The 27,979-nt window shown below is 42.3% G+C and overlaps 2 protein-coding genes across 2 annotated transcripts; one reads left to right on the top strand and one right to left on the bottom strand.

The window, feature by feature from the left end:
- Positions 1 to 15: 15 nt before the first annotated feature.
- On the top strand, positions 16 to 21,222 carry map3k21 (mitogen-activated protein kinase kinase kinase 21). The gene is made up of 10 exons (XM_041049401.1): positions 16 to 1,748; positions 11,909 to 12,089; positions 12,229 to 12,377; positions 12,896 to 13,071; positions 14,510 to 14,750; positions 15,054 to 15,176; positions 16,775 to 16,925; positions 17,390 to 17,484; positions 17,681 to 18,511; positions 18,610 to 21,222. The coding sequence occupies exons 1-10, from the start codon at positions 956 to 958 to the stop codon at positions 18,978 to 18,980; spliced, it is 3,111 nt and encodes a 1,036-aa protein (XP_040905335.1). The 5' UTR covers positions 16 to 955; the 3' UTR covers positions 18,981 to 21,222.
- An 873-nt stretch (positions 21,223 to 22,095) lies between these two features.
- Positions 22,096 to 26,111, bottom strand: il22ra2 (interleukin 22 receptor, alpha 2). The gene is made up of 6 exons (XM_041050035.1): positions 25,973 to 26,111; positions 25,233 to 25,347; positions 24,602 to 24,783; positions 24,054 to 24,196; positions 23,411 to 23,570; positions 22,096 to 22,793 (listed from the first exon to the last, which is right to left on the bottom strand). The coding sequence occupies exons 1-5, from the start codon at positions 26,034 to 26,036 to the stop codon at positions 23,421 to 23,423; spliced, it is 654 nt and encodes a 217-aa protein (XP_040905969.1). The 5' UTR covers positions 26,037 to 26,111; the 3' UTR covers positions 22,096 to 22,793; positions 23,411 to 23,420.
- Between the last annotated feature and the right edge of the window lie 1,868 nt (positions 26,112 to 27,979).

The raw sequence follows: 27,979 nt of genomic DNA, 5'->3' as shown, positions 1-27,979 counted from the left end.
GCAGACTATCCACTGCTGTGTCCAGCTCCGCTTGGCGACAACGGCAACTGGGGGGGTTGTTTTGATTAAGGTTGACGGATTTTTTTTTTCCCTTCTTGTTTTTACTCCCGTATTGTTGCGTTGAGTTCCAGGATGTTTGATGCGCTTTCTAAGCGTTCATCCCTCGGCTGTTCTTCACGTCGCCGGCGGAGAAATAAACTTGGGAATAATCGATCTTAGAGCTGAGAGGAGCAACTTTTCCAACTGCCGTAGTAGTCAACGGGCTGACCTATGCTAAGCTAACCCACTAGCCCAAAGTCAGGAATTTCTTGTTAAAAGTTCACAAACGAATGAGCGAACTTTACAGTTCAGGATTCGGTGACTATATGAGATTTACTGGCAACTTTGACAGAGAAACCTGCCCCTCGGAGCCTCACTTTATTTGGGTCGGAGCGGCCGGTGCAGGTGCACCTCTTGCGGCACCTGCGAAGACAGTAACTTAGCTCCATCGGTAGAGTGCTAACTTTAGCTTGTTCATGTTAGCATTAAGTAGAGGCTGAGGCAATGTTGTGGAGAAACTTTTCTCTCGTGGCTGAGGTTATTTGAGATTTAAGACTTCAGTTGTTAAGCTCCAATATTGTATCGCTGTTTAGCCGTCAGCCCATAAAGTGGTGACATATGTTAAAAAGTATTTCAGCTAACCTTAGCCAGCATCCCCGCTAGCTAGTTATTGACCCTCATACACTTTTACCGGAGTGGCGACGTGGATATAGAGTTGTAGAGGTTCTCTCCCACAGGACTTTGGACACGGTTTGACCCTCCCGTGGGCTGCGCTGGGACTTCCCCTCTGTTCTCATCAGCTAGCCTCGTAGATATGACAGCTTGCGTATTTCAAAAAGTTACGTCGTACCGTTTTAAAGTTTTCATTTTGTTCTAAAAGCTCTGCACCCTATGGTGCGGCTACGGCCACCGAGAAATGGATGTCTCGCAGGCCGCTTTCCCAAACGGTGAAGGGCGGCCGGGCGGCGGTGGGACCGGGGAGCATGCCTGGACAGATTCACCGTCAGTGCGGGCGTGGGCTCACTCTGCCCCGCTCTGCCCAACTCGGTCCCTGTGGACGGCCGCATACGACTACGAGGCAAGCGGAGAGGATGAGCTCAGCCTCCGTCGAGGGGACGTGGTGGAGGTCCTATCCAAGGACGCGGCGATCTCCGGGGACGAGGGATGGTGGACGGGTAAAATCAACCACCGGGTCGGGATTTTCCCCTCCAACTATGTCACCTACCAACCTGCTATTTACCGTCTCCCAGCTACGAGTGGGTCAGTGGGGGCACGAGAGCGAGTCCCGAGCTCGCCCGTTCAGATTCCCTTCAGTGAACTGGTACTTGAGGAGATCATAGGCGTGGGTGGATTTGGCAAAGTTTACCGGGGAACATGGAAAGATCAAGAAGTCGCCGTGAAGGCGGCTCGCCAAGACCCGGACGAGGACATAACAGCCACCGCCGGCAGTGTTAAACAAGAAGCTAAACTTTTCTCCATGCTGCAGCACCCCAACATTATTAAACTGGAAGGAGTGTGTTTGGAGGAGCCTAACCTGTGTCTCGTTATGGAGTATGCCCGAGGCGGGACACTGAACCGGGTGCTGACCGGAAGGCGCATCCCTCCACACATCCTGGTCAACTGGGCCGTGCAGATTGCACGCGGGATGCACTATCTACACGAGGAGGCCGTGGTACCCATTATCCATCGTGACCTGAAGTCTAGCAACAGTAAGCAAGGATTGTGTGTGTGCCTGTGTGTATGCGTCTGTGTGTACGTGTGTGCTTAAGAAATGAAGATGTAAAAATGAACAAGCTAACTTTAGGAGCAAGTCCTCATAGTGTCTGCGGGAGAACCGTCCACCTGTTGCACATGCAGCACATCCTCCTTTAGTTATTTATAGCAGAGTTTTGGTTCAGTTCTGCTTAAGTAACTCTGTTAGTGTTAACTAACTCCATATCCTCTTGTAAAACAATTATTTTAAGTCCCATTTACCCCAGGCAATCTCTAAATTCAGTCTTGCAACTCCAGTGTCAACCTGTCACACAGATAGTGATTGTTTAATATTGTATTAATGACATGGGACATTGGGAATGTTTACCATACTTTATTAGGAAAACACAGCTTCGTCATTACAGTTTAAAATGATGTTGCTGAAAACTCATGATTCACATATGTTTCACATCATCACAGGCACAGTACTGCCCTTTATTCAGGATGGATTTAAATAGGTGTATGAGGTCTGTGGTTGTATGAAGTGGTGGGGGATACCATCAAGAGGATGTGAAATAAAGTCAGAGTTTGCTCAGCTGGGCTAACCCCACCCCCCACCCCCATCCCTCTGACTCACTCCTTCATCCTTTAACACACACAACCACACATACCTTCCCAGCCCCCTCTCCACCCCAAACTGAAATGTTGTTCAAATAAAGTCAGTGATTTACCAAGCACATAACCAGACACACTTCGTCCACAGTGTCAGGCCAACCTGACGAATCAGAGCTAAAACTACAGGTCACAGGTTAATAGAAATCAGACAGAGAACCTGTCTAGGTATAGTAATTGAGAAAAACATGCAGGGTTGGATTATTGAACTCGGTTCAGTACAGAAGGCCAATTCTGTGTTAGTTCCTTCATGGCCCGGTAATTGACAACAGCCCCGCAAACTTTAGTTTCCCAGGACTGAATAATGAATGGACAGGACTTGTTGAGAAAAAGAATCGGAGTCATATACCGACTTACATAGGCTACCCACTTCAACTCAGGTGCGTTTATGTGTGTAATATGACTCCAAACACTATGTTTCCCTTTGTGACCAGAGTCTTATCAACCTGGGGCCATGTGGGGAGCAGCTATGGCATACTGTTCTGTGTGTTAATTTCCAGCTGTGAGAGCCAGTGTGTGAATGTTGAGACAAAATACGTGAACTGTACATAGACCAGACCCTCCATTTTCACCAGAGTAAGGTGTTCTGATTGGATTTGAAAAGGATAAAGATTCCCTCCTAATGTTGTACAGATTTGTAGGGCCCTCTGTGAATTGGCCATGAAATCTCTATGCGTGCAGGTCCAACACACATATGCCAAGTGATCATAACATTTATATGCTGGAAACATGGCTATAGTTTCAGGTAACAAACACAAGGGGGATAGTGCAAGCATGACAAAGAGCCCACACCTTGTTGATCCTCACAACTAGTTTTTCAGTCCACTTACATTCACAAGAAAATAGTATAAATACATTGTGGTTAATCTAAAAAAAACTCCTTACAGACCTAATAGCAATATGCCAGTAAAATTGTTTACATTTGATAAGTAGTTTTTCCAAGACATAAATAAACCAGAGTCACTCTAAAACAACCAAACTGCAACTGGTCATTGTGTCTGGTAGAAGTTGATTTTTTCAAACAGTTTGAAACAAAACTTTGAAATAGTTCTTTTTATGTGCGTATGATGTGCTGTGATCACGCCATGCAATGAACAGTGTAGAAGAGCCCAACCCTAAAAGCAGTCTTATTTAAGATGAAGATTTGTGTTAATTTTGGGCAGATGGAGAGAAAGGATTTAACTGCTGTTTAGACTGTTTGAGCTAATCGGATGTTTGGAGAACATACACAAACAAACTCCCCCGAACAGGCGCAGTGCTGCTAACACAAGTTGATGTGTTTGTCCTGCCACTTCACTGTGACCAAGAGACAGCATAAGCTTGAAATGAGGAGGGAGCATTAGAAACTAAACTTAGAGGAGACCATTCACAATGTGCCTATTGCGTTTCTGGCCTATAACAAAATCAGCTAACTCTTAAGTTTGTAAGCCAGTGGAATAAATACCTGTTTTGCTGGATTTTATTTTATTTTTGCTTCGCTAGAGCCCGCTGCTAATCACAAAACAAGACCAAGAAAGACTCTGAATTCTGAAAATACCGGTTTACAACAGTACTGTTACTAGTTGTGGGTAGTTGATCGTCCCAGGGTCAGAAGTCTGAACATCTCTAGTCAGTATACGGTCTTATCTAAATAAAGAGAGAATGAAAGAAGCTGTATGTGTTTTCTTTGAACCAGGGCTGTGAGTTCACAAAAAGACACTCTCCTACACACAAATGGCACCCTGTGGTGTGTTGGGTTGTTTTCCCAGTAAAAACCTAGAATAATGCAGCTTAGAGAAGTTGTTGCATCTGCTAGTGAAGGCCTGTTGTCTGTCTGTCTGTCTTGGCGTTGTGTGTGCGTCGGTCAGTCAAAAAGGATAAAAGGAGTGAGAATTATCTACACAGGGGGCGAAAAGAAAATGAATACATTGCATTAAGTGTTTTTTTTAATCAGCAATCTGTCGCTTTTTTAATATTTAATGAACACAGTGTCTGTTGGCGTGGCTCTTTCACTTCACTATTTCTGGTATATATTGTCAGGTTGTTTAGTTCCAGCATTTTTGCTCTCAGGATAAACCAGGACATACACAGGTACATATGTGTAGAGGCAGAAAAACACCTAAACTTCTCCACCTTCACTCAGCTACTCAGCCTGTCATTTATCAACTTGCAGTGTACACATGCTCCACGCAGACAAACATACAGCTATTTGATCAATGATTAGCCTGTAAAGTAATATGTTGGAAGTCAGCAAGATTTGTTCTTTCTCTTTTGTGTTTTTCAACCTAATCTGTAAAATCCCAGCCTGCAGGGAGGAATGTTGCTAATGAGGGATAAAAGCTTAACATACGTTTGCACAATGGACTGGTCAAGCAGCGGTTGCTAGGCTACTGTGGCCAGAAGAATGGCTAGGACTCGGAGGGTCTCAAAGCCCTCGTTTTGTTTTGTTCCGTTCATATTTAATCTCCCAGAGAGCAGCGGTACTCTTTTATTGCCACAAACTGAGGGGGTTTTTCTTCTTACGTCGTTATTTTTCTCCTTACTTACCTTCCTCCCCTTGTTCCTTTCTGCTCCGTCTTGCTCCTTATTATTTTTCATGCCTACTTTTTGACCAACACAATTTTCAAACTTTAAAGGACAATGCTGGAGTTACTTTTTCTTTTTAACATTAAACGACAAACTCAGAATTTATCCTGCTAACAAACATTGTCTGTGTAGCTTCAGCCGGATATAGTGTATGCCTATATGTTATAAAGCTCCATTGTCATCCAAAATTACTGTTTACTAAGACTGTTGCATTGTTGTGTGGATATTGTTATTGATTATAAATTATGATCTGTGCAACTAAACAATATTTTAAATGTTTATTGCAATGAAAAATATGCCACTTAAATGCAGTAGCATGACTTTTATGTTTTTAATAGTAGGTCACATCAGGCTCTGGCTATGCAAGCTTTACATTTTGGATAAATTTATTATAAATTCATAACTGTTTGTTGATCGATAGTATTTGTTGTTTTCCATCTTCCATTTTCTCTTTCCCATCTCACAACTTTGATTTAAACTTTCTCCCTATGAGGGGTTGTATTCAGAGCATTAGATAACAGCAAAAAATGACACTGAAACCTGGCCCTGAGCCAGCACGCATAACCCACATTAACTTTGGAGTTTCACATCTTGGTGCGAGAGATAGTATGCCAGGAATGTGTGCTTGAACGCCACTGAAACTGATGGAGTTCTGTTTGGAGCGTGTGCAACAGCATTCTCCCATCAATCTTAGGCCATTGTTAGACTTAATCATGCTGTCCCTGTGTTCCCCCCCCCCCCTCTTCCTGTCTCTTTCTCAGCACACTCATCATTCTGTAGATCTGTGAGGACCTCGCACAGAAAAAAAATCCTCTTATTTTCATGCACTCATATTAGAACAGATGGAAAAAGTGATAAGTGGAGGAAAGGTGTTGAATTCAGAAATTAGGATGACAGCTATCACACCACTGAATGACCCAATTATGGCCCAGTACTTGCAACAACCAAGGCAAAGTGCTGGGGCTTGTGCAGGTGACACCTGTTATTTACACACACACACATTATTTTGCTCCTATTCAATTAAAATAGATTTTCAAAAAAGAAAAACTAGGGATGCTTCTATCACACATTTCTTAATACCCAAACTAAGAAACTACAGACAGATGGACTACCAGTTCCACAACAGTAATTTGCATCCATCTTCCATTTCATATTACTTTCCTCCCACTGCTGCACCATCAGCTATGGGAATACTAAGCAGACCTAGTTATCTAGTTATCTGTCTCTGTAGATTTGGGATTCTGGGTTCTCTGTGAACCACCCTACTTCTGTGGGAACAGCATTGCAAAAGAACACCTCCTCTTAAACCCTGTTTTTCATTACTAGGTCATAACGAGTTCACCACAGGGGAGCAAACAGTTAGGCTTGATGTAACTCAGAAAAAGTATCTCTCAAGAGGATCCTTTTTTTCCTCCTCTACTTTTGCTGTTGTCTTGCTCTACTTGTGGAATAAGTATAATCTGAGAGGAAAAGCTACCAAAGCTTGACTAGGTGTCGCAGGGCAACTTTTTCTCTGGCTTCCCACAATTACCCCTGGTGACACACAGACAGTTACTGCCTGTCTTTTCTCTGTCGAGAGAATGGGCAGAGGGGAGAGAGGAGGAGTGGAGATGCTTTCACTGTGTTTTTTATGACCTCTCCCTGACTGCACCTATTGTTGCAGGGCAGGGTGAAAAGGAAAAGGGCCCACAGCTGAGAAGAGCTGCCTTCCGAATCAACCAATCCCCTCCGCAGCTCCCTAGCACATTGATAGATACAAATGCAGCAAAAGGTACTAGCTGTACACCTTTAACATGTGTTATGTTTTAATTAGCTTAGTTATGGGTTAGTTCTAGACTAAATAGACAAACCAGGAGAGGAAGAGGCCCGGAGAGATGTGACCATGATAGATGGATTTAGCCAGCCATTAGTCTTGATCCTTTTCCCATCAACCAGAATGCCTGGGGGCACTCTCATTTCAACCGGGAGAGACAGACTAGTCGGGGAATGTTTAGCAGCCTTGTTTCTGCTTACTACAGGAAGCCCTCTTGCTCTCATGCTTAGTGTGCTGGCACAATTATGAAAATACTGCCATGTCAAGTTAGGAGGCCACACTCCTAATATAGTACATATATACAATATAGTACACTCCTATATATATACATATACGGTAACTGTTGTGTCAGTGCTCCATTTTCATTACTGAAAATACACAAATTGAAGTCTCCTACATGTGTGCTGCATCTTCCAGTATTGACTTTTTATTTTTATTTATCACTTTTTTTGTGGAATTTCACTTGAGATACTACTAGTAAAACTTGAGATAATTTTGGTTTACTAAAGAGGGAAGAACGTGTGCCCAGTGCTGCCCAAAAAGTTTATTTTTTCTTTTTACCTTGAGGGGGAGAAAGCAATGGGAAGAAGCGTGGGACCTGCTTTGAAGGCTGCAGCTCTGCTTCTGATCTTCCCACTGTTCTACCGTGAAAGATGGGTCTGCCTGAAGATCCACTGTTGGAAATGGGAATTAAATGGGGGTTGGACTGAGGGTGGGGTCTGCCTTGGAGGCATATCCATCTCCAATTGCATTGCACTGTTGTCCGCCTCAAAACATTTTCTTTTCAAAAGAGTAAGAAAATATAGACTGAGAAAATCCTGCAGAAGCACAGAAAACAACTTACAGTCTGAGCTATAACCTTTTCAGACATAAGTTTTCAAGTTGCAAGGTATCACATTTGTAATGTGTTTTTTATCACACCAAACAGGTTTCACACACCACTTGTAGCTTATGCAGCTGGCAAGCCAAATAATCCAACAGTAATGATACGATAATTGTAGTCTACACACAGCAGCATTTATTAATCTAAATTATAGTTTATTGTAAACAGGGTATTTATAGCTTAAGCATTGGCCCACCTCTCAATATTTGAGAACACCTTCTCACTGTATTTACATTTAGTGTTTTTGCCAAAAGACAGAAGTATAGACAAGCTCATGGAAATGACTAGTATACCATCAAATTCAAGGATGTCAGTTTTCATGCACTTCCTATAACCTTGGGCTGTTTTTACTGGCATACAACAGTGTGTCAGTGTGCAGTTCTTAAAATTTTACTGACGTGGCCTATTTATGCAGGATTAAAATCATGAGGTGCATAAGTAATAATTAGGTTACCATTACCCCACCTTCCCTTGTTAAACATATCCTATCCAAACAAGGTTTTAGCTTGTCTGTAGGACGAAAACAATCTTAAAGATTCACTAGCCACAGCCTGATTTTGTGCATTAGCTCAGCTGTAAAGACTTTACCTGTGCTAACCTTACACTTCATCTAAACACAGGCTCTAGATTTATCTTTCCAGTACAGGGTGTGGTTTGGCCTGGGGCTTGACTTTTAGGATGACCCTAAATAGAAATCAGCCAGAGCCAGAGCTTCTTTCTCTGCAATTTGAGTGCAATCTTGAAACAAATATATTTATTATCAGAAAACTATTTTGCTGTTATTATTGTTATTATTACTTTTGTTGTAAGTATGGAGCTTCTCATTGAAAATCTGCTGAGATTAACCTTTGATGGAAAATCTTATTAATTAGAATAGGGTGAAGAGATCACGGGAGGTGGACTTCAAAGAATAGCTGGTGTCATGTGTTGGCTGGAGTTGAGCTATAAAGCCTCAGTTATACTCCCTTGCAGAGTTTCGCAGCAAACATGAATAACTAGTGCCAGTGGTATCTCAGCAGATGTTTAGGTGCTGAATGCATTCAAGTAGAACTTCAGCAAATAGCCAGTTAAATAATTTGTGGATTGACCGAAAACTAATCAGCACTTTTTTTGATGATTGGATCATTTGTCATTTTTTAAGCAAAAATATTTTGCTGCTTCAGGCTTCTCAAATGTGATGATTGTGGGAAATTGTACAAGGCATTTTTCACTATTTCCTGACATTTTATGGACACAAAGATTAATCAGATAAACAAGAAAATAATTGTTTATCTGAAAAAAATGTCAGTTGCAGCCACAGTTGCTTTTAATTTAATTGTCTATCTTATTTAGTGAGGCCTTATGCATGTCTGAAGTTTTATGATCTGCACTGAATAAATTTATGCAGTGGATGTACCTCTTCATCAATCACATGACATAGAAGCTCAGATTAACCAGCAGGGGCTATGTGGTGTGTGTTTGTGTTATTAGCTTGGCTGCTAATAGACTCCAGGAGCCAAACAAAATGGATGGCCAGTGTTTAAAGGTGTTTTTGTGGCATAACGTCAGCATGGAGTCATGTAGACAGGAGCAAGGTCTTTTATCAGAAATTTCTAGAGGGCTGACACTGAAGTATCATGGAGCTACAAAGAAAAGTATTTGGCATGATACTCTATAGGCCAATCAACATGGACGGGTTTACCCCAAAACCACTGTTCTTCTAGGTTGTGTAACTAAGCCATCATAAGTCATTATAAACCTACAGAGCCTGCTGGGAGGAATCTATGGAATCACTGAGAGAGGACTTGACAACAGGAAGTAGGAGTATATCATTGGTCCAGTGAAACCTGTTTGTAATGGAATTCCTATTGTTGCAGCCTGGGTAGAGGATCCCCTCTGTGCCCCAGGCTAGTAATGGCACCAATACCCCTGTTATTAGTGGAGACCCATAGCAGTCACACTATGGTTAAAATGCTGTGTGAAAACGCTTATTAAATACTAGGTAAATATCTTAATTATCAGCTTTGTAGCTGTATCCTCAATGAGTCTAAAGAAATTGCCCCAAGTTAGTTTTTGATAGGAACTAGCTGTCTGTTCATGTGTTTCCTGTGTGAATAGTTGCAGTAAAGTGGTAACTTTCCTGTTGCGTTGTGTTAAGATGCAGTTAAGTATATCAGTAGAAAAGGTGAATGTCCTTGGTGGTTTCATTCATAGTGTTTTATGTATGTATGATCTATAAATGAATGCAGCCTTAAAGAATATACAAACGTGATCGAGGACAGCAGAGTATGGGAAAAAAAGGTAAAGAAATACATGTTCATGTACATGTTTTATTTGAAACATGTTTACACCACCGCATATTATAGTAACTATCAGATAAGATGCTGTAGCATCTTGTTTTGGCAAGCATGAATTTTATTCTGTTGCAAGTAAATATATTTACTTATCTCTGAGAAGAGTGCTGGGAGAGTAAGAAGATGTACATTGAATTCAAAATGAAGCCTACTTTTGGGTTCATTGATTATGTTTGAGGACTTGATGGATGTGAGAGAGTAAGTCCGTATCTAGAGACTAGTTCATATCCAGCACAGTGTAGGCAACATGCAGTAATGGTACTTGTGTTGTATTATTTTTTGATGAATATTAAGAATTGAGTGTTTTAAGTGAAATATAGCTGCATTACTGTCCCAGATATTGAGAATTGTACAAAAGGTGTGCGTGTGTGTACGTGCGCGAGCATGTGCGCACGCGTGTTTTGGCAGGTTCTGTTTAAGTACTGCTGTGGAGGAGTAAGTCCAAGGTCAGTGTGTGATAATACAGCACACACACTGCAACTTCTTCATTCAAGTAGTATTTGCACACACCCCTAACAGAGCCTCTCATGAAAGCTGTTAACAAATAGTCATTTACTTTGTGATACAGCAGCTGAAGAAACTCAAATGCCTTGATGTGTTTTTCAGCACCTTCACTATCTGTCTTTATCACTGCATCCTTTTTTCCCATGGGAATATAATCAGAGTGTGCTCACCAACAATACACTCAGAGTTTTTTTTTTTTTTAATCGTAGCTGTTTGCTTTAAATTGTAAACTTTAACACCTGAGCGCCTTTTTCAGACCACATAGAGGGTCTCAGATTTTAGTTTCTTTGCTGGATTTGACATTCTGTAGGATCAACACATCTGATAGGACATGTTCAGACTGACCTACAGTGGTAGGACTGCATGTAAATAATGAAATGGGACGGTTTGTAATGTGAGGAGATTTTGGCAGAGGCAGAAGCAAATGTTGAAAACAACACCAAGAGGATGAAAGGATCAAAGAGTCTGTTTTGGCTTCTGATACACCACTCCATGGAAAAGGCTGCTTCTTGTTAATAGATAACAAGAAGATTTGGCGGTTTGTGTATCAGCACACAGAGAGTAAGTCTATTTGTGCTGAAAAGGAAAATTGGACATTCGAAAAATGTAACTACTCCACAGTCGTCACCTGGTTGTGGGTGGCACATGTTTGGAAAGCTTAAACCTTCTCAAGGACTTGTTGTTGACTCCTTTGTGTATTAATGATATAGAGATAAGTGACACAAGTGTTTAATCTTACTGGTTCTCTGTACTGCACTGAATATCACTTTAGTTTACTTGGGAGTTTTTTGTTTGTGTGTTGGGTTTTGTTTTGTTTAATGCTTGTGACCTTTACAGGGCAATTTCTGCTCAAATTTCCATTGATTACATTTTTTTATTTTTCATTATAGTAATTTTATTTTTTCATCTCGTGATTGGCGTAGAGGGTCTTGACTTCACACGTCAGGTGGCTGTCTCTTCAGTGTGGCGGGGCTCTCAGGCCAGGTGTAGTGTTACAGAAAGGATTGGAGGGTTCCGGCTATCTTTAATGTGTTAAACAGTTCTAGGACCTGAGGACAGGTGCTTTGTGGCGCTGTCAGCCTTCTGTTTCTACAGTAATAAATGACCTGCATACCGCTGTTGGCCCTGTTGAATATCGACTATCATCTCCTCACCTGCACAGTTGTCTTTTTCTCCGTCCCTCACTCTTTGTATCTCCCTTTCTCTTTTACTCGTCTTTCTCCTTTCTCTTCTCACCTCCCTCACATCTGTCACTTTCATCCCAATCTTGTCTTTTCTCTCAGTCACTCATCACTTGTTATGCCCTTTTCCTCATGTATCTTTATTTATCTTTTGCCCTTGTCCTACTTCAAATCTCCTCCATGATTCCACTCAAATGTATCCCTTCCCCGTCCCCTCTCTTTTCAGTTTTATTACTTGAAAAGATTGAGAATGACGACATCGGGAGGAAGACCTTGAAGATCACAGATTTTGGCCTGGCCAGGGAGTGGCACAAAACCACAAAAATGTCTGCGGCAGGCACCTACTCCTGGATGGCTCCCGAGGTCATCAAATCATCTCTCTTCTCCAAAGGCAGTGACGTCTGGAGGTATGACAAATAACACCCACACACAGACCCAAGAGCATCTGCTTTTCTCATTTGTCAGTCATTTGTGACATTATCCCTCAGTCCTTTGTTAAATATTCCTTCCTCTTTCCTTCTCTTTCTTTTATGATTCATCCACCAGCTATGGTGTCTTGCTGTGGGAGCTGTTAACAGGAGAGGTGCCATACCGAGGGATAGACGGCCTGGCTGTTGCTTATGGCGTGGCAGTCAATAAGTTAACTCTGCCAATCCCCTCCACTTGCCCCGAACCCTTCGCCAAGCTCATGGAAGGTAAACTAGCAGAGGCATGCATACAGTACCTGCAGGATGCAGGAAAGCATGTCCTAAAACACAGTTTGTTTAAAAGATATTTTAAGTTGACAGTTTTATTTGACCTTTATTTACCCTATGACCAAATTCCAGAGTTGTTAAAAAAACAATAATTTTAAAAGAATTACTTAGTGGTAAGTTTGAGAGTTTTTATTTGTTTATTTGTGTAGAGATACACATTTTTGCTCTTAAATTTGTCACTTATTACCAAAGTTTGCCTAGTATTAGAATAGGTATTTGCTGTTCATACTGATTATATATGGATAATGTCATCTTACACATATTTATTTTACCATAATAACACTTAAGTAATCATATAAACTGCCACCTTTTTACAAAAAAGTAGTTTGTTCTAGGCAAGCACTAATATTTCTGCTATGGTACACTGCCAGAGCTTAACATAGATGAAACAATACACATATATGCTTGTTACTGTATTTGTTAATTTATCAATCTATACTTGCAATGTGTGTGTCCAGAGTGTTGGGACCAGGATCCCCATGTGCGTCCTTCCTTCTCCTGCATCCTGGAGCAGCTGTCGGCCATCGAGGAGGCGGTCATGGCCACCATGCCCCAGGACTCTTTTCACAGCATGCAGGACGACTGGCGTGTGGAGATCCAGGAGATGTTTGATGAGCTCAGGACCAAAGAGAAGGTATGACAGAGTGATGGGATTCACAGATACATCCATTACATTACACAGTACACACAGTATGAGGGCGGCTGAACAGGTGGTTGAATGTGTCTTATTTCCTCCTCCTCTGTCTCAGAGTTTCGGAAGTTGGAAACCTGCTGTACAGTATCTGCAGCAGACCTTCTACCCACCTCGTACTATTCTCTTACTCTTCTATTTCTTTTTTTTTTAGTAATGATACATGTTGGCTAATCTGTTATTAAGAAACAGTCCAACCATGTTTGATCACTTGGGAAAGCTTTTACAGACTAAAACGTTTAATTGGTTACTTTCAGTGGACAAGCTAATCGCGCATTTAACAAAATGAGTCATTAATGCCGAGGTGATTTAGCGTACTTCCCCTTGTTAAGACCTTAATCTGCTTCCTGTATAAGTCTCCTGTCGCTGGCTTAAAGAGGGGGGTTAATTCGTGTTTGGAGAAACAGCAGGATCAGCACACAGACCTGGGCCAACGAATGGTGAACTGAATGACATGGGTACTGAAATCTCTACAGGTGGTGGTGTTGTTTTAAGAGATTAAATATGTGCCTTTATAGTTATTATTTTTATCTCTTATATTTTAGATATATATATATTTCTTGCTTTAGTTCACCAGTTATTCTTCACCATCTTTTGAGCATGTACCTTTGTGTTATGTAATTTACAACTACCCAGATCACTTAAACACTCAATTGCCATAATCTGGATGGCCTCACTACATCAGAACCTTGCTCAATATGTAAAGCTTTCATAAATCAAGAGAAGGGGAAAAAAAAAACGTAGCCTTTAGCATGAGTAAACATATTCCCATCACAAATTTCATAAGATTACCTGTGGAATTAGCCAGTGCATCAGCAGATTTCCTGTTAACATCCCAGAATAAATCTGTGTCTAGGTGGGTGGCTGAAGGGGCTTGACTGTAAAGCTGCTTTATGGAAGTCATCCAGTAAGGATTATTATTACTCAGCTGAGAGCAATTAAAGAGAAAATAGAAGGCATGAAGAAAGAGTAAGCCATGGGAGGAGACAACACTGTTTAGCTGTGTAAGACAGCCTGAAACAGCAGGCAGTAATCTCCTGAAACCAACTTGTTATAGACAGAGTTACAGCACCTAATACATGGCTAACAGTCCCGCCTGCCTTATAGATGTCTGTCTGCAAGAGCTTTACTCTTGTTGCACGGGTATTATGAGATGTTTTTCTCAGAGGATGGTCTGTCACATTGTCTAAAAAAGTATTTGCCCAATATTTATATTCTTGTCTAATGTATCTGTTCAGTTCCAGAAGAGACAAACTGATGCATAAAACCCTCAAGTGAAAAGATAATTTCTTCTCTCTGGCCCTGTCAGTGTACCTTGATTTTAACAGAAGTCTGTCTGCCAATTTAACCATATACCTATCTTAAAACCTGGTTCATCCAGGAGCTACGTTCCAGAGAAGAGGAGCTGACACGGGCCGCCCTCCAGCAGAAGTCTCAGGAGGAGCTGCTGAAGCGTCGGGAGCAGCAGCTGGCAGAGCGGGAGATCAACGTGCTGGAGAGAGAGCTCAACATCCTCATTTTCCAGCTCAACAAAGACAAGCCCAACGTGAAGAAGAGGAAGGGCAAATTTAAACGTTCCCGCCTCAAACTGAAGGACGGAAACCGCATCAGCCTGCCTTCAGGTGAGCGAGCAGACTGAACCAGTGTCTTGACTTAGAGTTCCTCTAGTGGGAGCGGTGAAAAGAGCTAAACTGTAAGTGTGCCCAACCTCAAGAAGGAACTTACAGGCGGTTAAAGTGAGATGTTTACTGACAGAGTGATGTTCATTGGGTACCCTGCATAAGCAGCATTTCCATGCTGCTCTAATTAGGTGAGAGCAGCATTACTACAGCTAAACCACAATAGATCTACTCTGTCAGTGTACGAGCCGATTGAGACATTGCAGTGGAAGGATTAGTCATATGTGTCCATGTTGCATTTTGCAGACTTCCAGCATAAGATCACTGTGCAGGCGTCGCCTTCTATGGACAAGAGGCGGAGCCTTCATAGCACCAGCTCCTCTCCTCCCAGCAGCCCCACACTCATCCCTCGGCTACGAGCCATTCAGCGTAAGTCCAGCGTTTTTCTTTTCTTTTTTTCTGTTTTTTTTTTTTTTTTTTTTCCCCATGATTGTCACCTTCTACTCTTCATCGCTATTCTTGGCCTTGGCCTGGATTATCAAATCTGCATATTTTAAAAAAATACTGATACTGAAGAAATCAGATCAACTCACAGAGAATGTCATGGGAACCCGGAACATGGGAGCAGTGTCATTCACAATGGCAAAAGCTGTATGAACAAAAGCTCCAGAGCCACAAGCAGTCAGCCAGTTGTTTGAACAGTTTGATAATGTTGTTAGTCACGCACCAACGCCCCTGCAATAACTGGAACAAATTCCTCTTGAGCATTTATGGTAGATCCTGACATTCAGACAGAGGGTGCAGATTGTTGCTCAGAATCACCGTATTTGTTATGTTTAGCCCTAATGGAGGTGATTGATATGGATCAAAATTCTGCAAAAGGCACGAGAACTTTCACAGTGAACCTAACATCTGAGGGAGAGGTACAAAAACTACCATAACATTTTACAGAATAGGCGGAAACCAAAAACAGTTTTAAAGTTTCTGTTAGTCTACTTACCGAAATTAGTTTTATCAGAAAGTCAGTTTTATTTGTGGCCCAGAATCCAGAAAAAGGTACAAACTAGAACCATCTTAACCACTATATCTGTGCCATAATGCTCACGTTGGTTAGAGGTAACATGTATGTTTCCCTCCTCAGTGACGTCCCATGTTCGTCGGGACAGTTTGTATGTTTACCAACAGGATGTTGATCTGACCAGCGAGCTCACAGCCTGCTCTGGGCTCAGGAGTAAAGGCAAGCTAATGGGTACCCACACGCAGCGTTGGTGTGGGCTCTGAGGCTAACAGCACCACGCGCTGAATGTGGTGTTTGGCTAACTTTAGCACCTGAAATGGTTTGATGGCTAACCACTTCCCATCCCAGTGGGGATTGTATGTGCTGATTGGGTTTCCTGACGTGTGGATTATAACAAGCCTTCAGTGTTTGCTGCTGGTTAAAATTGTTTCTCAGGTTCTTTACTTAACCTGAAAATCAAATACAAAGAGACAATTATGAGGTGTATGCCACAGACTTGGGCCAGTCTGCCCTTGGTGTTATATTATTTGGTTAAATAATGGCACTTACATACTGTTAATGCTGTTACTTGACAATTTTGGCCCTAGTCTGTTGCTCTGATATGTTTGGTGGATCCTTCACAGTGACTAACCCACATGAATAAGAAGCTTTTATAACAACTTTTTGAGTTTTGCCTTCTGCTTTTTGGCTGTTTGGTTTTACATGTGCGGAAATTAATATACATTGCTGATATTTTCTAATAGGAAAGGTTAAATAGTCGTCTTTTCAGAGAGAACACTCCTAAGTTATGTGGTGTTTTAGATTAATGAGACTTTTTAACTACTGTTTGACTGCATAGTCGAGGAGAGAAGATAAATAATAGCCTACTATTCTGGTGAAAGATTACTGCTGAGATTTTACAGATGGCATAATACCTTCAATAATCCTACTAACGTGTCTACAGCACATTCCTTGGCGCCTTGCTGTAGTTGTTTGAGTCTGTTTTAACACTTCTGGTCTGTGTCAACAGTTACCCAAGATGAGAGCAACCGTACATGGGGCCGCAGCACCCTCTTCAGGCCAGAGGAGTTTGATGATGTGAAAAAGGGAATCAAGAAGAAAGGAAGAACCTGGGGCCCCAGTTCTGTACAGAGCAAAGAAAGGCCTGCTGCTGCTGAGAGGTAGACTGTATACACACAAACACAGACACACATACACAGAAAAAAGGAGGGTAGTAATTTTTCAGTCACTCCACCTTGTTGGAGATCGACCACAATTCAATCCCTGTTCTCAAAGAACATAACCACATTCTCATATCTAGGTGTTTTGTTTTTGACTCATATCTATTTTATACAGTAATATACAACATATGGAAATATACAAAAAAACACAACATTTTCAGCTACAAGTTAAAGTTAATTTTAATACTGAATCATTGCATTTAGTTAATTTCTGTGACAGTCTGCTGCTGCGTTCACACGCCTTTCTGAATGATCACAGAGCAGACGATATAACAGCTGCCGTTTCTCTTCTTTCACACGTGGTAAAACTAACAACCACAAGATGTTGAAGATGTTGCTGCTGAAACCACAGTCTATTTTATGTGTTCTTGTCTGTGTCCTCTGTACCTGTGCGTCTTTCTCAGAGTGCGTCCTCTGTCAGACGGCAGTAACCCCTGGTCCACCAGCCTGGTGAAGTCCCAGAAGTCTGTCCCTCTCGCTGCCCTGTTTGCCGAACAAGGTGAGCTGAAAATCCTTTGTGAAGCTGTATGTTTCAAAACATGTCCTTGTTTCTTTTAAGATTTAAAATGGAGTTTAATGTAGTTAAGTGAACAATGAAGTCGCTTGTTGTCAAGCAGCAGGTACTCTTATATAACCAGTGATGCCTGTATAGGGAAGGAATCAGTCATTTGTTATTTCCACCTCTCTGTTTTCAGCGGGGGCCGGTAAAGACGAGGCATTTGCCCAGGAATGTCCGGACAGCAGCTCCAAACCAAAGCAGCTCAAGTTCCCCAACCAGGTGTACATCGATCTACCTCTGTGGAGGGACGAGCAGCAGCCTCAGAGCCCCGGGGGGCATTGTGGGCCGGGAGATTCCGGCGCCGGGGCAGGAGGTCAGGGTGGCCCACCAGAGACCCCAGACGACCCCTACACCACCACATCAACCTCGTCCACTTCCACCACCCCACAGCTCACCCCCACCAACAGCCTGAAACGTACGTCAGCTCGCCGCAAGACTGACTCCGTGCTGTACGGCTGCGGCTCGTTGCTGGCTTCAGTTGTGCTCGGCTATGACATTAGGGAGGCTCTCAAAAACTCAGCCCCTGGTGAAGATTGCGAGCCCCAGCGTGAGGAGAAAGAGAAAAAGAAGAAGGAGGGCCTGTTTCAGCGCGCAACCCGGTTCCGACGCAGCACCTCACCGCCGAGTGGTCGCTCCCGCAAAGACGAGGCGTCGTCGAACCACACCTCCACCCAACCTGTCAATCTCATCTCCATGTCAGCCATTATGGAATGCAACTCCACCAAGTGTCTCTTGCAGTCTGAGGCGGAAGTGTCCGAGTCTAGCCCCGGAAAAGTGGAGCATGTGGCTGTCAATCATCACACAGAGCCATTCAGACCTGGCCCAGCAGCGTCCACAGACGGCCAGAGTAACAGGACCGCAGCTAAAACACAGACGCCAGTGCAAACCCAAAGCCAGCCACCAGAGCAGAGCAACCATAACACGGGGACACGACTACGCAGGAAGAAATACACCACCAACCACAACAGTAAGTAATACACAGCAGGGGGACATGGACTAACCGTGTGTACAATTTAAAAAAAATATTTACTTACTAAAACTGTTTCTCCCTCTGTCTGTTTTCAGGCAATGGCCCACCCGCTCTGCCTCCTCCAGCCACACAGAAGAAGCAGGAGAAAGAGAAGGACGTAGTACCAGAGAAGCCCTCTGGCGGGGAGGCCTTCTCCAGACCACGGCCAGTGTCGTTCCGGGCCAAACCCCACACCTGGGCCCTGCTGCGAGGACGCAACAAGAGCTACTCCCTGGGCCACTACTCCGGAGAGAAGACGGCACAAAACCTAAACATGGTGCTGTCGTCAGAGGTGGGGGTGGGCTGCTCCCTGCTGGACATGGACACAGAGGGACAGAAACGAGACTGCACTGTGCCTCTCTGCCGCATTCAGAGTTCCCCGGCACGGCCCTCCGTCTTCGAGCTGGAGAAAGAATTCCTCTCTTAGGAGCCTTGAGAGGTGATCTGCTGTGGTCATAGTTCATCCCATACAATCTAGAGCTTTCCAGAACATACGGACAGAATTTTTGGCCTAGAACTCCTGGAGGGTTTAGAACCAGGCTGCCTTTAAAAAACAAAAACAAAAAAAAAGAAAAGTTCTATGACATAGAACCCAGCATTGTCTTAGTTCTAGAAGATAACCAAGTCTAAGACATCTCGAGGGAGTTCTAGAACTTGCACCCTTATCTCAGTTTGAGAGCGGCCTTTCTATGTGTGAGGCCTTACACACTGCCGTGTCTAATCTAGAACACACAAACACGTAGGTCTGAAACCCGAGCAGAACATTGCAGAGCTGGATCAGCAGATCTTCCTCTGATCCCTCGGTGCTCGACTGCCACCTTCGTTCGCTCATCTCTCCCTCCCTCTCTCACTCTCTGACTCCCCCCCCTCCCCCTCCCTCCTTTGTCATCCTCCTCCCTTCTCGTTCTGTCGGTGCAGCTAAACGTTGACCGCTGCTGCAGCTTTCGCAACACAATACCTTCACCTTTTTATTTATATATATATTTTTATAGGTAATTTAATATGAAAAGACTTGACCTTACCTTAGCAACCAGCAGGACACATACATTCCATGTCAGTTTCAAAGTTGTGCGATCACGCTTTTAGATTTTTTCGACTTGAGGATCATGCATGCCTGTACCCTTAAAATGTTGAACAAAAAAAAAAATCATTATGCCTTGTTTGTAAATATTTCTTTTTATCCATTATCAGCCTAATGCTGGCGGTTCTTTTGTATTGCATATCTGCTGTGTTATGACTATTTTGAAAGTCAGCGATGCTGCAGTACCGTTTGTGCTCTTGGGGAAGTTTACATCCTGGATCGTTGGATGTAAGTATGTTTCCTCCTAAAAGGCCCTGAAGATTTTAGAGATGCAGGTAGAAACACACTGGAAGTCGTCAAAGGAGACTTTGAATCTTTTCACGTGAAAGTTGGATTAAATTTTAAATGACTGTTGTGGTCATGTGTTGCTAATATGGATTTTTCTAAGAGTATTTATAGAATGGTTTCTTTGGTTAATATTTCGTGTACCTCTGCACACTGCAGCAGAGTGGGTTGTGGGGGATCATAGTAATTTGGGGCAGCAAAATTACTATGATCTAATCCCCCTGATGACGGCTGATTGGCTGGACCTGTGATGACACAGCATGATATCAGATTGAAGTTGTGGACGGATTTCCACACAGCCCGGGAGTGGCCACAGACAATTTTATGAGTGCACAAAATGGCAAATACCTGTACTGTTAAACCAGACTGACCCTGTTCCTTCAAGTACTAAAGATTCTCATTTTGTCTTAATTCATGTCCTCAGCTTTATTGTCATGTGCAAACTATTTTGTAATTTATGCAAACAAGTTGTTTTTTCTTTTCTTTTTTTTTTTTTTTTGTAAGCTCAACTTGGACTTTATTACTCAGCGTCTTTGATTTCACCCCCGTCGCCATCATTATACACCTGTACTGCTACCGTTTAGTTGGTTTACAGTTTAGCTGAGTCAGGTTTTTGGTTTTGTTTTATTTCTGTTTATACACTTTTTATGTAACATTAAGCAAACAGTTTCCCCATGTAGCCAATTTTCTTATCTCTAGCTCAGGAAAGTCTGGAGACATTTACGAGTTCTGAATTTGGCCTTTTATTATTATACTGTAAACTAACCTCTGGATTAACAAAGGGCTCATTATCCTGATTTGTTTTTCTGGACCTCTGTGAATTTGACAGCATGGCGGTCTGACTATGCAGGATATATACTATACCTAGTTCCATGGTCACTCCCGGGCTCTTTAAAAAAAAAAAAAAAGAAAAAGAAAAAAAAAAGATGATGATGATTTTAGTCCCTCAGCTTTTTATCGCTGTCTTACTTCAGTCTGTTTTTGAGAGTTCATTAGAAAATGTGTCCCACTTTTGAAGGACAAGACAAGGGCTCATTTACAGTAAGATATGAATTCCCAAATGGTGTAAATATAATTGTGATTCCCGATGTGTATATCACTGTGGCATCTTACGATGATGTAGAATGTGAAGTATCACATGTTCTGTACTTTTTGACCACTGAGTTTCAAACCAGGTCCAACACTGTCAAAGGCCTTGCAAATAATCAGGCTGTTTAAAAGGTGCAGTTTACAAGTCAAGATATCACTGGATTTATCCATTTAAAAAAAAAAAAAAAAAAAAAAAAAAAGAATTAAGGGTATCTGTAAATACCACAATGCACTGGTACTGTAGCTGAAGTCTGCAGTTTGTCGTCCAGTCACAAAACCTTCTTGTCCAGTGGTTAACAAAAAGGAGTTTTTGTCTGTTACGGTTAAAGATGACCTGACATACCCGAATAAACATTCCACTGCTTTTGACAAACTGCAGCAGTAATATCTGTGAAACCAGTCATCAGTATGGTGCATTCAGGCTTCTGGCTATGGGACCAAATTCAACTGTACCAGCACTAAGGCCTCTCTGTCTTCAGGACCAAAACCACTAAATGAACTAGCTGCTAGCGAGGAGTCCTTGCAGAGGAAAGTACTCCGTATGACAACTTCACAAACAACCTCAGAGGCGCAGTGCAGAGCTGCTGCTGAAAGACCCATCACCTTGTGATCAAATAACAAGACTTCCTGGCAAATGCAACACTTCCTTTAAATCACTGAACACTTTCTGTCACTCTGGATGTGTCAGATTCAGCTTTGAGTACATCTGTTTCAGTGAACCGTTTTACAGTATTGGCTATTTTCACGCCTGATTGATCAAGAGTATCAAGTTTGTCAACATTTTGAATAAAGTCTAAATCAAGACTAATGTTGCTTTTTTGTTTTTTCCTTTGTGGCTGAATTTCCATCACGTTAGTTTTTGCTAGGTGTACCTAATAAACTGCCTGCTGAGCGTATATTTGTGGCTGTATTGAGTCTTGGGTAGAAACCAATGGGTTTGGGGGCTAAAGACTGAGAAAGTGCGTATAGAGAGTATAAACACGTCGTTGACCTTCATCCTGTTGTGGGATTTGTTGACAAACACCATCTTTTCTATTCTAAGTTTCCTACAACTAAAAGAAACTTCATGAGAAAGAAATAACCAGTGTGAACAGTGTCTGTGGCTTTTTATTTGTAGTGTGACACATGCAACAGGTACGTCGGGCACGATACATTCTCAAACCATTGCAGCTGAACAGCAAAAGATTAGTGGTAAGGTTTTTAAATTAGGTCTCGCGCTTAGCAATTAGCGCTTAGCTCTATGGCGACAATTAAGCCAATAAGCAGCAGCTGTTTCAAATGTTAGCAGGCACAGAATATTGTATGTAATTACTCATCAGATCACCAAAGTGGACTGCACAGAGTCCCCGTCACCTGAGCTCACCCATCCCTGCGCTTTACTCAGAAATGTAAAGACCAAAACATAAAATATAATAAAAAATTGCTGAATGCCCTTCGAAAGCTGAACGAGATATTAGTCAATATTTAACTCAAGGTCCACTCACAAGCGAGGGAAACAAGCTGGTAAGTGAATACTGAGTTAAGATTATTTTTGTCAAACTACTTTTCACAGTAAACAAAATTTAAAAGAAAAAAAAAAAAAAAAAAAAGCTTCTCGAGTGGAACAGTGTAGGTACGGTGCCCTGGAGGCTGGAGTCATTCAAGTGTCAGATCCTTAATGTGTCCTAAAGTGCATCACATTTATTGGCACAGATATTTGTGGCTGCAGCCGTCGAGGTAGCGATGGACGATTAAAACTGATGGATGACAAGTCCGCCCGTTTAGTGTATCGTGTCGGTAGTTTGTCTACAGAACAGAGAAGAATAAAAAAAAAAAAAACAATGGAGAAGAAAGAGAGAAAGACGGAGAAGATTAATGAAATGAACTGCACAAAGGAATAACTGTTACCTTATCACCGTTCTACACATTAGTGTGTGCAGATCTAAAAATAGAGAAAAGGGTGGGGTGGGCAGAGGTAATTATAGTCATTGTGGAGAAACTCTCCTGCTAAGATTTCTCCTCCAGGAGTTTCATTTTCCCTCCCTCTTTCTTTCTGTCTGACCGCCTGAGGCGATCGTTGTGCGACAGCTGATACTTGACTTCTCCTCTGGTGATCTTTTGTTTAAAACGGAGAGGTTACCTTTCACTCGCCGGCGATACTGTGTGTGCAGCGCAGACACAGTCACACAAAACGGTCACTTGTTGTCACGTTTTCTCACGGATACAGCAGCTTTTGTTTTAAATCAAAGCTGCATAGCTAGACTTTGACTTTGGATAACTTTGGTTAACTTTTAACGTTGGTTAAAAAATGTGTATTATCCACTGTTCATAAAGGGAAGAAGACATTTGTAGAAAGAATAGACAGAGCTTCCGGAGAGATATTTCAGTGGCTGTGTTGTAAATATGAGCGTGTGTGGTCATACCTGTGTGGGATCAGAGCATAGTGGCACATTTCAGGGAGCTACGAGCGCTAAGCTTGGCCTGCAAGGTGATCACGGTCTGGGCCTGGAGGCAGTACTTCGCCTTGTGGCTCAGCTCCTTTAGAGTCAGCTTGTTAGAACAGCAGTCCATCTCAAACAGCTCCTGAGGAGGACAGGATGAGACGGGAGACAGTGAGATTTTCAGGAAGTGTTTTGTATTGGGCGACGATGCACAGTCGAACACGTGAAACAGCCTTTACATGACATTTTGTGTGACTTTTTTTGTTGTTGTTCTTCTTCTTCTGCTCTTCCTCCTCCGCCTCCGCGCTCTCTTCTTCTAGTTCTTCTTCCTCTTCTATTTCGTCGTAGTAATCGACCGATCAAAACATCAACTGACAGATAGATTGATTGATGATGAAAATAATTTTTAATTGCAGCACTAAATTATTTATTTCCTCAGAAAGTTTCCTGGAAAGAACTATGTGATTTAATACCAGCTACAAGGAAAGTGGAAATGCTGTTGAAAGAAAAGCTCAATTTAAACCAAAGTAAATATTCATTCATTATCCATCTTACATGTGAAACTTTATTCTTGATTAAGTATTTACCCACCGGTGTGTATGTGTGTGTGGTTGTGAATGCGCACCTCCTTTCCATCGGTGTGTATGAGGTAGATGTTGTAGTGCAGACTACTGTGCATCTTCCGGACCAGCGGTCGAGGGGCCTTCACACGGACCACAATCCCTTGCTCAGTGACATTCAGCCTGAGCACAGGCGGGCTGATCTTTGCTGCAGACAGAAGAATCTTGTTTAGCTTTTTTTTTCTTTTTCTTTTTTTTCTAGATGCTATAATGAGACAAAATCAAAGTGCGACAGGAAGCAGAGAATATTGTAGTTGATTTTGTTTTTAAGGAGGGAAGTTGAGCTTTGTACTATGAAGAGCAGGGGGGGGGGGGGGGGGGATCATGTGACAGTGTTTTGTAAGAGTAATGTGCATTGTACTTCAAAAATTTACTGCCTATTTGACTTTGCCTTATAGTTTGGAGAGTTGAAGCTTTAAATGACTCTTTCAGCCTGAAATCCAGTGTTTAGATTTTATTGTTACTAGAGGCTGCAGAGGATGACAGGAGGAGCAGCAGCAGTAGCAGGAGCAGGGGGAGGAGGAGTAGGTGGTGGTGGTGTGTAAACACTCACTGTCCCAGCGTGGGCTGAACCTGGGGGAGAGGACCCAGGCTGATTTGCTGGAGGGCAGATTGGAAGCATGCACTCTGGCATAGTACCACTCTCTGGGGTCAGAGGTCACGTCACTGAGGTCACAGTGATGCTTCCGGATCCCCTGGCAGCCGTCCACATCCAACCACTGAGTCTCGCCATAACTGAGGAGTAGAGGCATAGAAACAAATAGAAAGCCAACTTTACAGCCCAAAAAAACATATTTACATATTTTATTTCAATCGGTCTATCTAGTCCGCACTAGTCTGACTCTGGTCAGACTAGTGCGGACTAGATAGACCGATGCATACGAACTGATGAAGCCCCTTGGATAAGAGGCGAAACGTCTTCCCAGACAAACATATGTCCAGTTGCCTTCGATTCAATTTTCAAAGAGAGTGATGGAGTAGAAGCATAAAGTAGAAGAAGAAAACTTAGTTTTTAAAATGGTACATAGGTAAAGTGGCAGACTTATATAAAGTGTGAATGTTAGCTCTACCTCGACCTGTTATGACAGTAACATGCTGCTTGCATGTACATTTCAAGTAAACGTGAATGCAGAATTTTGGCATGTACAGATACAAATCTGCTGTGTGTGTGTGTAATGTCTCACATCTTCCACTGGATGTAGTACTGCAGTGAGGTGTTGCTGGTGGGCGGAGTCCAGTGCAGAATGTTTTTATAGTCCACAGAGTCAAACCTCACCTGGGCAGGTGGAGCAAGCATCGCTAGAACAGAGGAAGTTGTAGTATGTAGTATAGTGGTTTATCAGGAGATGATAATAATAATAATAAGAAGAAGAAGATAATAATAAAAAAAAGAAATAATACATGGTAATAATAGTAAAATAATGATAGAGTTCATTATACAGCAGCTCTTAAATAAAGATCAAAAGCTGTTAAACCCATTAAAATGAGGGGAACAGTGCTTTAAAACATGAATACAGCAGCATAACAACAGAATGCCTAGTAATGATTAATCACAATTAATCTGAATCCCTGTGCATCCATTACAAAACGTTGCTATATGGGCTCTGACAACAGAAACAAATATATATATATGAAATTCAACTGTTCAGAAGACATTAAAATAGAACTACTTTCTCTGGTGGATTATATTTTGCCTCTGGGATCAGTGATGTTCCATAGACGGTCCTGGTTCTGTCTGTTATTGGTTGGTTTGCTTTGTTACAGAGCCCATAAGTCTCCGAATTCCCTCTCAGCTCGGTGTTGATGCTTCTCACTCAGCACAGTGATTTTCAAAACATAAACAGTAATCTTAAGAGGGAATTTGGGAATTTATATCTCTATCATTATATTTAGGGACATTAGACAGAATCAAATCAGAGGTTACCTTGTTCTGTGGCACAGACGCCCAGGTTTCCCAGCAGCACGGCTCCGAGCAGCAGACGGGTCATGGCGTTGGATGCTGTTGCCGTACGACAGTCAGGGCAGCACACACACACACAAACACACAGCAACGCATAGACAGAGCCACACTGCTCTGAGGCTGCCAGCAACACCGCTGCCTTTAACATGCCTTCAACTTCCCCTTTTCCATTATGCGAGGACCATTTATGGCATTTCTGACACAACGTTGAGGCAATGTTACATGGCTTGACATAGTTGTGATACTCTACCTTTTCACAAGTACATTTTGTGCAGTTTACACGTGATGGGTTGCATGACAAAAAAAAAAAAACAGAAAAACAGATGGATCACTTTACCAAGGTTCCAGCTGTATCTGTGTCATGATATTATATGTCTGTGTACAACTTCTGACTCAGTTTGTTGTTGGCAAACCTCCAATACCTGATGATGCATTCACTGACTGATCCGTAATGATAACCACTCCACCTTCTGGGATCAGTGTCAGTTTTTTTTCTGGCATTAAAAAGAAAAAACAAACATAATTCTGGTTAGGAGAATTATTGTCCAGCACAGCTTTAGGTTAACACAGTCACATGTATCTGTTACTGGAACGAGTGATAACTATCTGCTGTTCAAACAAGTTACTGGAAACATCAACAGTTTACAGGAAATGAGTTACATAATACTCAATGACGGTACAAAAACTAGTTGTTAAGGGGATAAAGGAGCACTTGACATTTCCACTTTGTTAATTATTAATTCTATTGCTTGGGTTCCTTAATATCTTCAGCAGGTTCTGAGATACGTCTTGCAGAACATTAACCTAAATCCTGAAGGAGGAAATTAAAATTCATGCTACATCATCACAGTTGGACTGCACTTTATCAAGCATGCAATTGTTTTTAATCAAATTTTTTTGACAGATTTATTTCTATTCTTGTCCATCATGTTAACTCAGTGCAAGATTGCAACATGTCTCTGCAGTGTCAATAAACCATTCATGTCCTTGTGCTACAGCATTAATACAACCCGGGTGACCTCTGGCACTCAATCAGGGGTACTTGGGGGGTAAGTTACTCCTGCAGTTGTGGATAAACATGAGATGGATAGTGCTTCATATCTCAAAGAGCTGATAGTACCATATTATCCCAACAGATTTCTTCATTCCAAGAATCTCTAAAAGTAGAATGGGAGGCCAAGCCTTTAGCCATCACGCTCCTCTCCTGTGGAACCAATGCTGGCCCTCTAACTGTCTACTTCCAACCCTGTTTGCATCATGTTTTATATGTTGCATGTCCTTCTACCCCATTCTTAGCTGTCCTATCTTCCTCCTTTCACCCAGCCTGGCCATCAGCAGGAGGGTCCCCCATATGAGCCAGGTTCTGCTCAAGGTTTCTTCCTGTCAAAAGGGAGTTTTTTCTTGCCACTGTGGCCTTAAATGCTTGCTCCGGGGTCAGGCTCTGGGTCTCTGTAAAATGCTTTGAGACAATTCTGATTGTGGAAGGCGCTAATATAAATAAAATTGAATTGAACTGAATTGCTAAAAATAATGGATAAATGGTGAAAAAGCTGAAAGTAGTGGATAAATGCTTGGAATTGCTAAAGACTGATAAACGGTTGGGGCTGTACGGTGGTGCAGTGCAGTGTCGTCTCACAGCAAGATTCCAGGTTCCAGGTTCGAACCCTGGTCTGGGCCCTTCTGTGCGGAGTTTGCATGTTCTCCCTGTGCCCGCGTGGGTTCTCTCCGGGTACTCCGGCTTCCTCCCACAATACCAAAAACATGCATGGGTTAGGTTAACTACTCTAAATTGCCCGTAGGTGTGAGTGTGTGCATGTGTGGTTGTCTGTCTTTGTGTGTCAGCCCTGCGATTGACTGGCGACCAGTCCAGGGTGTACCCCGCCTCTCGCCCATAGTCAGCTGGGATAGGCTCCAGCTCCCCCGCGACAGAGGATTAAGTGGTAGAAAATGAATGAATGAATGATAAATGGT

Source organism: Toxotes jaculatrix, chromosome 11, assembly GCF_017976425.1.
Source record: "Toxotes jaculatrix isolate fToxJac2 chromosome 11, fToxJac2.pri, whole genome shotgun sequence".
Lineage (NCBI taxonomy): Eukaryota > Metazoa > Chordata > Actinopteri > Toxotidae > Toxotes > Toxotes jaculatrix.
This window is presented reverse-complemented; position numbering and strand designations above follow the sequence as displayed.

Excerpts from the sequence above, each read along its gene's own strand:
- map3k21 (XM_041049401.1), top strand. The coding sequence starts at position 956 with ATGGATGTCTCGCAGGCCGCTTTCCCAAACGGTGAAGGGCGGCCGGGC. Across the intron at positions 1,749-11,908 it reads TGACCTGAAGTCTAGCAACA|TTTTATTACTTGAAAAGATT; the intron begins GTAAGCAAGGAT and ends CTCTCTTTTCAG. Across the intron at positions 15,177-16,774 it reads TCGGCTACGAGCCATTCAGC|TTACCCAAGATGAGAGCAAC; the intron begins GTAAGTCCAGCG and ends CTGTGTCAACAG.
- il22ra2 (XM_041050035.1), bottom strand. The coding sequence starts at position 26,036 with ATGACCCGTCTGCTGCTCGGAGCCGTGCTGCTGGGAAACCTGGGCGTC. Across the intron at positions 24,784-25,232 it reads TACTACATCCAGTGGAAGAT|TTATGGCGAGACTCAGTGGT; the intron begins GTGAGACATTAC and ends TCTACTCCTCAG. Across the intron at positions 23,571-24,053 it reads TACACACCGATGGAAAGGAG|GAGCTGTTTGAGATGGACTG; the intron begins GTGCGCATTCAC and ends TGTCCTCCTCAG.